This window comes from Loxodonta africana, chromosome 26, assembly GCF_030014295.1.
Source record: "Loxodonta africana isolate mLoxAfr1 chromosome 26, mLoxAfr1.hap2, whole genome shotgun sequence".
NCBI classification, from domain to species: Eukaryota; Metazoa; Chordata; class Mammalia; order Proboscidea; family Elephantidae; genus Loxodonta; species Loxodonta africana.
This window is the reverse complement of record NC_087367.1, coordinates 7,001,554-7,012,927: the sequence shown is the minus strand read 5'-3', so window position 1 is coordinate 7,012,927 and position 11,374 is coordinate 7,001,554. Positions and strand designations below refer to the sequence as shown.

General features: G+C 41.6%; 1 protein-coding gene across 4 annotated transcripts in view; it reads right to left on the bottom strand.

The window, feature by feature from the left end:
• The window catches only part of RTN4 (reticulon 4), a 72,364-nt gene that overhangs the window by 20,207 nt on the left and 40,783 nt on the right, over positions 1-11,374 (bottom strand). For all 4 annotated transcript variants that reach the window (XM_064277082.1, XM_064277083.1, XM_064277084.1 and 1 more), the window contains 2 exons: positions 3,945-4,152; positions 7-145 (listed from right to left, as the gene is read on the bottom strand). In XM_064277082.1, coding sequence (XP_064133152.1) covers positions 7-145; positions 3,945-4,152 — 347 coding nt within the window. The remainder of the gene's footprint in view (positions 1-6; positions 146-3,944; positions 4,153-11,374) is intronic.

The following is an 11,374-nucleotide window of genomic DNA, read 5'->3' as shown; positions in this document are numbered from 1 at the left end:
ACTTACCTTCAGAGAATCAACTAAATCATCAACCAAGAAGAGGCGTCTGAGCTCTCTTATCGTGCAGTTCACATGGCCAAGGGCAGAATCACTGTATTTCTGAACCAACTCCTCAGATACAGCGACTTCAGACTCCAAATACGCCCTAGAAAACAAAACACATCGTAACTGTCACTGACTGGACTGATTTCCCCTAAATGTCCATCAGCAATTATGTATGCCTACTGTTTGCAACTTATGCACAGTACAGAAATTCAACCAGCAAGGGGTATTTCACACACATGGGCAGGCAGCTAACCAGCTTGGAAAAAGCACCAGCTTTGAAGCAGACTGATCTGGCTTGGATCTCAAGCTCTCTCTCTAAACCTCAGCTTCTCATTTATAAAATGGAGCTAGCAAAGAAGATTCAGGGAGTAAAGTGCAAAGTAGCGCTCAAGAAACGGGGGCTATTATTATGCACCTGGTTTTTCCTTTAAACTGACATTATACAGCTTCATCAAGTTTTCCTAACAAAGGTTCTATCATTTCCGAATACTTCACTTGCTCAGGCCATCGGGCTGTAAAATGCATGCCCAAAGCATCCACCTAATGCCCCAATCTATACTAATGAGAGAAACCCTGGTAGCACAGCGGTAAGAGGCATGGCTGTTAAACAAAAGTCCGGCAGCTCAAATCTACCCGCTGCGCCTTGGAAACTCTGTGAGGCAGTTCTGCTCTGTCCCATGGGTTGCTATGAGTCGGAATCGACTCAACAGGTTTGGTTTTTTGTTTATACTAATGAGACAGCTGGGATTGTTACATTTAAGAAGACAACGGTATGGGGGAGGGAGGGAGCATCAAGTCTGCAGGAACCCATTCAACTGTTTCATTAGTTCTGGTTTCCAAGAAGCCATTCTATCTTGGCAGAGAAGCAGCACATCGGAAGTCTGTAAATCTTTACGGAAGCAAACTGCCACATCTTTCTCCCACAGAGTGGCCAGTGGGTTTGAACCAACCTCTCGGTTAACAGCCAAGTGCCTAACGACTGCACCACCAGGGCTCCTTCAGTCAATGTCATCTAGTTTTATTTGAGCTATAACCAGATAGTGTTATCTAGGCAGAACTCTGGTAGGAGTTAGGAGATCTGCTACTTACCCAGCTATGTAACCTTGCAAAAGGCTTTATCTTCTCTGGGCCATGGTTCTGACTCCATAAAAATCAGAGATAGACCCTCCTAAGTCCCTTCAGGAGCCCTGGTGGTACAGTGGTTAAAGCGCTGGACTGCTAACGGAGAAGTCAGCTGTTTAAGCCTACCAGCCACTCCGTGGGAGAAAGATGTGGCAGTTTGCTTCCGTAAAGATTTACAGACTTGGAAGCCCTATGGGGCAGTTCTACTCTGTCCTACAGGTTGCTAGGAGTCGGAATTTGACTCGATGGGAATGAGTTTGGTAAGTCCCCTCAGACTCAAACATCTGTGATTCTGTGGTTCCAACTCTTCACGCAGTAGCCCTCCCAAATCTTTCCAACCTTACTTTCCACCACTCCCAATGTTGCCATCTCAAATCCCACCCATAAGCGGAGCCTCTTCTGACATCCTTCTTACCTACATACCCCAATGCAATCTCACACCCCCGTGTGCCTCTAACAACACTTTCTTTTGTATTGTTCTTACAGCACTTAACACAGCCAACCCTGCAACGTACACTTGTATAGTCTTACTCCTAGAATACAAACTTTTAAGGACCAGAAATATGTCTCCACTAGTAAATGGTGTCGCATACTGTTAGACAAATGCTATTTATTAGCTAACAAATATTGCTATTCATATCAGGCAAAAAAATGCTCAAACATTCTTATCAGCCCTTAAAACTGCAATATTTTATTTATGCAGCTTTGAGAAATACAGAAAGGTGGCTGGCATACAAATAAATAAATCACTGGTCTTTACAATAAGCAAAATAATTTAGTAGGTCTCTTCTTTTAAAGTTTGAAAATCAATTTAAATTTCCCATTAATATCAACGGGACAGTGTTCTAGGTAGGTACACACTCATTCATGCCCAAACATACACTTGTCTTGCCAAAACAGTTTTTAAACACTTGCAATCTACTTGGAGAAAAATGAAGTTCATATGCAAAACAAAGAGAGAACATTTCAAAGCCACAGCGAGTGCAACAGGAAAAGGATTCTAGAATACTTGGGGCCAGTGTTAAGGGAACCTTGTTCAGAGAGCTCAATCTTGAATCAAACACAGAGCCAAAAAAATGCAACAGACAGGATGCCTTGGGAGCTACGGAGGCAGCATGAAAATGGACACAGGACTCCACGGGGCAGACAAGAGACAAGGCAAACGTACCGACAGACTTTATCCTACAAAGCACAAAGAGCCTCTATACGTAAAAATGACACGACAAAAGTGGTGCTTTAGAAAAATTAATCAGACAACATCTGTAAGAGTTTAAGTAATCTGAGATAACCAGAAGCCCATTTGGTAATAACTGTGATCTGTACGGTCAGCATCTATACCGGGGTGGGCAAAATTTCTGTGGAGGGCCAGATAGTAAATATTTTAGACTCTGAAGTCCATACAGTGTCTGTCACAACTACTTTACTCTGCTAAATGAATGAGTGTGGCTGTGTTCCAATAAAACTTCATTTACAAAGAAGGTGAGAGGCAGGAGCTGGCCCGTGGCCTGTAGTTTACTGACTAGTTTACTGACTCCTGGTCGAGACTGAGGAAGCAGTGGGAAACAGCAAAATTTAGTGATTTTTTTTTTTTCTTAAACATGAGATTAAAAACAAAGATAACATCAAACCCAAGAGTCTGAACACCAGCATGATGGTGGTGTTACCGATAGAAACTGACAGGTTTCTGACAGGTTTAAGACAAAAGTCCACTTAAATATATGACGTGTTAGTGGCTGCCAGGGGTTGGGAGGAAGGGGGAGTGACCATCAATGGGTACACGGTTTCCTTTTGGGGTGATGAAAATGTTTGGGAATTAGAGAATGGTGATGGTTGCACAACTCTGTGAGTATACTACAAAACGCTGAACTGTGCACTTTAAAAGGCTGAATTTTACAGTATGTCAATTGTATTTCCACAAGAAAAAAGCAGAGGAAAAACATGCTGAGCGTGAGGTGGAGGCAGAAGACCCAGGCTGAGGTGTGTTCCACCAGCAACAGGACAGATAACGCTGCAGCCCACCTGTAAAGTAAGGGCACAAGACGGCAGCTGAGAGACAAGGAGGCGCTCTCAAAGGGTAACACATCTGAGGTAATGCCTCAAGGAATGAGAGGGAAAAAGAAAAAAAAGAGACAGAGAAGGGATGTTAGGAAAAGACACAGGCGTGCAGGTAAAGCCAGAGAAAAAATAGGCGTGCTGTTAGAGAGAAAGGTTATTTCCAGTATCAGAGAGCATACACTATCAGACAGCATGAAAAAACAAGCAGTAAAGAAAACAGTACCCTCACCAATCCTAACCACGTTAGAAAGGTACAACTTCCATTAATGTAAAACTCTAAGAAATAAATATTCCTAACAAGCAGTAGAGTTAGGCTGATGAACTGATAAACCCAGTCTTCTCCATCATGAGCCTCTGAAATGACCTTCAGGAAATTTCAAAAGCAAATGCTTTGAGTATAGCTTTTTAGCAAAACTTCCCTTGCCATGGAAACGCTGGTGGTGTAGTGGTTAAGCGCTACAGCTGCTAACCAAAGGTTCGGCAGTTCAAATCCGCCAGGCGCTCCTTGGGAACTCTATGGGGCAGTTCTACTCTGTCTATAGGGTCGCCATGAGTCGGAATTGACTTGATGGCACCGGGTTTGGTTTTTTTGGTTTTTTGCTTGCAATTACCTTTAAGCAGTAAAACATGCCTGCCTGGAACTCTATGCACAGGAGACTCAAGTCTCAGCACTAAATCTGTTTACACTTCTGCCAACGTGAGCCCTCTTCCAGACCGCTCACCTGAATGGGTGGCCTTCATCTGACTTCTGGATGGCTTGGATCACGCCCTTGTATACCCTAAAGCTGATCGTCAGAGAGAGCAGGGCCAAGGCGATATAGGCTGTCACACTCACAATGCTGAACACTGTCAATGACAGCAGCAGGAACAGGCTGGCACCAAACACCACTCCAGTCTTCTTTATGTCTCTCCAGTAGAGGAGGTCAACAACTGAAAACAGGAAAAGCAGAGACCCCAAGTTAGAACATTATTTTATCCATTTGGGTTTGCTCCATCTATAAAAATAAAAAGGTCACTAGATAAGGGAAAACCAAAATGTCAAATACTAAAGAAAAACCAACTTCATAAGGGAGATGTTTAAACCCACTCTAAGTTGTATATCAATATAACGCCTGCGTCTATTTCTATTTTTAACCATGGAATGTTTTTCATTCAAACCTATTCCCTACACGTCCAAATCATTCCGGCTATACAAGATTATTCAACGGCTCAAGCCTGACCAACTTCAAATCTCAAAGAAGACGCTGCTTAAAAATGATTGAGGGTTTTTGCCTTCATACAATGCATGACATATATTCACACGATTAGGAAAAAAAATCCTAACACATGCTCACTAAATGAGATATTTCAACGACACCAAAATTATACATATAATCACTAATTCAAAAAACGTTACACACGTAAGTCTTACAGCTCTGCTGTTCACATACCTCATTTTGAAAAACTCGATGAATCTGTAACCTACAGAGCAAAAGACAGTGGGACACAGCCTTAAGACTGCCTACAATGCTACTGCCCCCAAGAGTAGATAAGTACAAGGCCACAGAAATTTAATCACAGAAAAGAGGAAAATGCAATGTGCCCCACTGTTCCATAATGCGTATTAACAGCAAGAGTCAGACAAAGCCTAACTCAGCAAGTCTGTTCTGGGCCTATGGCAACAGGGCCACCGTAGGGGTCAGATAACCACAGGCCTCCACGGGGGTCAGATAACGACAGGCCTGTGGTCTCAAGATCAGGTTCTGCACACCCAAGGGGAATTCTTCAGCGTGCCAACGAGCCCTGGGATCCACAGGCTGGGCCTAACTCCTCTCTACCTGGGTTGTGAACATCTGGGAGAAAAGAACGTTTTTATAGCAAACAAGGATAAACTCAGGAGTAAAATTTTTAATTCCTGTTCATTTTAAGATAAAGGAGGTCACTTAAAAAAAAAAAAAAAATCACACTTCTAAGGGGTGCCTTCGATCCCCTAAGGTTTACATGACTTTCCTTTACTGTTAGGAGCCCTGGTGGCGCAGTGGTTAAGAGCTCCACTGCTAACCAAAATGCTGGCAGTTCGAATTCACCAGCTGCTCCTTGGAAACCCTACAGGGCAGTTCCACTCTGTCCTGTAGGGTCGCTATGAGTTGGAACCGACCCAACAGCAACGCTTGGTTCTGGTTTCACTGTCAGGGGTCCTTACGTGGGGAGCAATAAAATGTTAGATATGGTTGCAAAGCCCTGGGTTCCTGTTAGTGCGTATCACATTGAGTATTGATTAGGATACTTGAATATCCATCATGGTGTCGGGCACACAGCGGGGACGCAAAAGCATTTGCTCCATTCTCCTAAATAAGCTCTGGTTTGAGTGTTGCTAATTTCACATTTTATATAGGATTTCCAACTTTGTTTTCAGATTCTGTATTTCAACTATTTACTCAGGTCATCCCCCATCTCAGATTCGTTCTGACTCTGCCTAAAATATCTAAATCAATTATTGTTCTATTCAACTATTTTCTACTATTGTACCTATCTACTAGAACTTAGTGTATCTATGCTATCAAACTGATGTTATGAATAATGCCATATAGAATACAAAGATAACGCAATGTAACAGTTTTCAGACATTCAACAAACACTGAGAAGCTGACATTGCACTACGAAAAACTCAACATGGCGGAGTACGAGTTAGCCAACGCTGGAATGAAGACATGGACTGTCCTAAGTCCCAGTCCAAAATGCTACAGTCCCAGGAAAGATGCTAGGACATGCACAAACGCTAAAGGTATAAAATACACACTACAAGGGTCACGAGAACTCAGAAAAGGAAAAAACAGGAGGGCAAAAAAGATTTTGAGAAAGGGACCAAAGTTGAGCTGGGTCCTGAAGCACACGTAGGGTCTAGAAAACTAAAGATACGTCTTTTCTGCTGGCAGGGGTTCTTGTAATTAGTGTTACTCTCTAAACAGGGTACAGTGAGATGGTAGGGGAAGCTATGATAACAGCCCTTGGTAAGAGAATTCTTTCCTGTGAGGCCCCGCCCACCTCCCAGAACACAGGCTCTAAAACTGCAAAGCAAAGCACTTAGGCTCTGGAGCTGGAGGACCTGGACGCAACACACTAGCCTCCTACCTACTACATGACCTCAGGCAAGTGGCTGAAGTCCCCTACACTTCAGTTTCTTCCTCCATAAATGTGCACAGTAGGAGGAACACCAGTCACTGAGATGCTGTGAGGATTAACCGAGACCAGGGACTAATAAGATTTTTCTTCAATGAAATAACATAAAGCACTTAGCACAGTACCTCGTGCATGATAAATTCATAATGTGTGTCAGGGCTGGTATCTTTACTAATGCTACTATACAGTCGACCCCTGGTCTGTCAGTTTGTCATGCCGTGGTGGCTTGCATGTTGCTGTGACGCTGAACGCTAGGCCACCAGTACCTCAAATACCAGCAGGGTCTCCCATGGTGGACAGGTTTCAGTGGAGCTTCCAGACCAAGACAGATCAGGAAGAAGGACCTGGTGACCTACTTCCAACAAAATATTGGCCAGTGAGACCTTATAAATAGCAGCAGGACACCGTCTGATGTAGTGCTTGCTGGACGGTGAGCCCCTCAGGTTGGAAGGTACTCCAAATACGACTGAGGAAGAGCTGCTGCCTCAAAGTAGAGTCGACCTTACTGATGTGGACGGAGTTAAGCTTTTCAGACCTTCGTTTGCTAATGTTGTACGACTCAGGATGAGAAGAAACAGCTGCAAACAGCCAATAATAATCAGAATGTGGAATGTGCGAGGTATGAATCTAGGGAAACTGGAAGTCATCAAAAATGAAACGGACCACGTAAAGATCGATACTCTAGGCATTAGTGGCCTGAAATGGACCGGTATCGGCCATTTTGAATCAATCGTATGGTGTACTATACCAGGAATGACAAATTAAAGAGGAATGGCGTCCCATTCATCATCAAAAAGAACATTTCAACATCCATCCTGAAGTACATCGCTGACAGGGATAGGATAATATCCACACACCTACAAGGAAGACCAGTTAATACAACTATTATTCAAATTTTTTTAATATCTAGATTTGGGGTGTCGGGGGCGAGAAGGGCTTAGACATTTTTATCCGTAACACTCCTTTGACTTGAATCTTCCTAGAAACTCTTTAACAGCCAAACATTATTGAAACTTTAGGAAAACAATAAACTCATATTCCTCCAGTTTTTCAAGCAATTGTAAACTATCTCATCGTGGTAAAAGTATGAGAAGCTAAGAAAAGGTTTGAAAAGCTGGATACTTTTTAAGCCTGGTAGATGTTTCAGAAATGTCTTCTAGGTTGGTGATCTACATTCTCCACGCCTCCCCTATTCCTGAGTCAGTATTCACAAGGCCCTTAAATTACACCAAACGCTGCTTGGAGCCTATACAACATTCTCTCTTTCAATTATTATAACTCAGTTTGAGAGGCCCGCTTTCAGGCAACAAAGTGGGACCCTGCTCTTACACGGCTGGACCCAGGTCATATAATTACTAAGTGGCAGGACGTGGATTTGAACCCAGGCTTCCTATTAGTAAAACTCATATTCTCCATGTATGATGCCAAATTGAGAGCTCAGCACACTGAAGGTCTTCAAAATGTTACCCATTTGCAGGCACAACGAACAGACAGAGCGTAGGCAGATAATTATTACATGTGAATCACAAAGGTCAAGAAGAAAGTCTAAGTGAAATTAACAAAATAGGTTAATTAATAACTTTTTTCTTTTTTAAATTTTATTATGAGGAACACAAATTTTAATGTGAACGTTTCACCTACCAAAAAAAAAAAAACCAAACCTCCTGCCATAGAGTCAATTCCAACTCACAGCGACCACACTGTTAGACCCAAAAAGGAGAAAAGAGCTCTGTTTCAGTACACGTAACAGGTACTTTCCTACAGTAGAAACTATAGTTAACAATGTTGTGGAAAATGTCTTTTAAAAACTATGTAAATCTAATAAAATTAGGGTACAATTATACAAAAGATTATGTAGCAATTAAAGGCAGTGATGAAGACCTTTGTCACCATAGGAAAAGGGCCATGATGATAAACAAAAACAGAACATGACCAAAAAACTCACACAGTATAATCCCAGTAAAAAACTGTACACGTGTGACTATCTGATCTGAAAGGCTGTCTGTCAGTGTCTCTCTCTGGGTAGTGGGTTACAGCTGAGCTTAACATCCTGTTTTACTCTTTCTGGGGCACCTGAATTGTTCTGCACTGACGACAAATGCGCATACTACCATAATTTAGAAAAAATTTACTTCTTTCTATTCCTGTTCAGTATCACTAAACAATCTTAACAACATAAATTTGGTTTCCCAAGTGAGCTTTCCTATTTGAAAAGAGATTAAGAGAATGTTAGCAAAGTTGTAAGGATGAAAAAAAAACATGAGTTTCTAGCAAATAGAATTGCCATCTTAACTGTCATTAGCCAATATTTCTAGCCTCTCAAAGATTGCTTAAATTGGTTTTAACAAAAAATTTTTAGATTAGTTTATTCAGGATTTTTAATACTCAATCCACCACCAGACTGACAATTGTCACTGAGTCAATTCAGACTCGTGGCAACCCCGAGTAGGGAGTCAAAAAGTTTTGTTAAAAGTCCTTTTGAGAAATACATTCAAATATTATTTCTTCTAACATTCATCAAGGGATTAGTTAATCTCTATCCATTAGTTAATTCAGGTGTTTGTTCAACCCTGGTACCTAAACCCGGCAAAGCATCACAAGTAAACTACAGACGAATACCGCTTTATAAACAGAAATGCAGTAATCTTGAACAAAATCCTAGCAAGCTGAATCCAGTAACATATAATGAGGGTTATACACCATGGCCAAGCTGGATTTGTTCCAGGAATGCAAGGTCGGTTCAACATATGAAAACCAGTCAATGTAACACATCACATTAAAGAACACAAACCACAACACTGTCACAAGAGATGGAGTCAAAAAGTATTTGAAAAAATCCAACAACTCTTTTGTGATAAAAACACTCCACAAACTTGGAATAAAAAGGGAACATCCTCAGCTTGATAAAGGCATAAAAAATTTTTTTAACCCTACAGCTAACATCACACTTCATGGTGAAAGACTGAAAGTTTTCCCTCTGAGACCAGGAATAAGACAAGAATATCTGCTATTGAAGAACTGCTGCTCAGTCGATTCCAACTCAGAGCGACCCTATTAGTGGCCAGATTATTTTTAGGAATAACCGAAAAGAAACATTTTAATTAAAGATTGTAATATTTTCAAGTTTACAATAAGGGCATCTTTAAATAAGAACTAGAGGGTCACCAAAATGCTAATTTTGGATTCCTCGATGATTGCTTTATTAGTTCTGTTTACAAGTGAAGAGTTGAAAGGCCTTTTTATTCTTGACAAACCAACGTTAAGACAACGGGATTGTAGAAGGAAAGCACAGCCTTGCATGGTTCCTCCTCCAGTCTCCTTCTACAGCGCAGAATAAAGCGCTAATCGTTCAAGATGGCCACTCTGGCCTCAGCTTTACTCTTACGCAGTCTGCTCATGGAACACCCTTTGAAAACCTGAGACTCACAGCACCTTCAATCTTAGTACTGCGGGGCATGGTTACAGGTTCCTAAAACAAGACCAAGCAATTTGAACAAACACTTCTCATTTCGAAAAAGGTGATATACTTCCAGCAGTCCTTGCCCACTTTTGTTTTCAAAGTAAAAAATGTGGGAAACCTGTATTTTGTGGTTTGGGCAGTGCACAAAGCAGTAGCATCTTTATCCAATTGAAAATTTAACTCGGCACACTGCAATCTTTTCTTCAAAATAAAAACTTCTGGCCCACCGCAGAGAAGAGTCGCCCACATTTGGTAACCACAAACTGTCATCTGTCACAGCTAAAAATAGTGCCAGCATGCATAGCTTACACCAGAAGTCATCCAATGACACTTCTCCGCAAATGAAATTCTTTCTGAACCCTCTCCTGGATACCCGTAAGTCAGGCTGCAATCTTCAAGTCTTTTGTCTTGGGGTTAAAAAAAAAAAAGCTGAACTAGTTGGTCCTAAAAATACTGGCGGAACAGGGAATGGCCTGCAGGAAAATATGTACTTCTGAAGCAAAAGCAAGTATTAAGTTCTCTTTAATAAAGAATGAGAAAGGCAATTAAGTAGGAAATTAATAAACAATATGTTAAGTATTAGAACAGTAAAATTTTAGTCAAGTTACTTTCCACAATAACATGTTTGGTATTAGTAAGTTTTCACTTGCACAAATTGAACATTCACGTGGCTAATAAAGGGCAGGTGAAGGCCCAGAAAAAAGGTCTGTGCAGCGTGGGAGCTCAGCTCTTCCAGCAGAGAGGAGCTTCAGTCTTGCTCCTTCCCCCAGTTCACCACCAGTATGACCTGGATATGTCACTTAACCACTGTTTCCCCTTGTGTAAAACTACAACAATGGTGCCCTGGACCTAAGAAGCGAACTGAAGCTGAAAGACTTCATACAGAGAAATGGCTGGAGAAGTGAACACATGAAACAAATGTAGTAATTCAACAGATAAAGTCAAGCAGGGCAATCAAATATTACAGACAATGCTTAACAGAGCCCTGATTTTTGAAAGGTGAATTTAATTTCCATCAAATGCTTTGCCGACTGGGTTTCAGTTATCAAGTTTCAGGCTGATGGACACCTAGTATTGCTACAAAATATCTCAACCAATCATCTGACAAACCAGCATCTCTCCTGGCTTTCTCTTCCTGTGACTAGAGTTTTTCAAAGACACACAGAAAATCCCGGTCCTTGTCTTTTTCACCAGTAAATCTAACCTGCGGTCTGAGAACATTACAGTGCTCTGGCCAAAACAGATTAGGAGGAAAGGCCTGTCGATCTACTTTCAAAAATCAGCCAGTGAAAACCCAAGGGTCACAGCAGTCCAATTCCGTTGTGCACGGGGTCACTGTGAGTCGAGGGCCAACTCAAGAGCAGCAAACAACCACCTCCCCTCATGCACACGCAACATGAATGTTCACTGAATAAATGCCCGAAGTGCAATGAAACAAGTAGTCTATTCAAAATTATTTTATAGATGATATAGGTGGGAAAAATAAACAAATGAGTGCACACAACAAAGAAGAGCTGTAATGCCTCACATTCT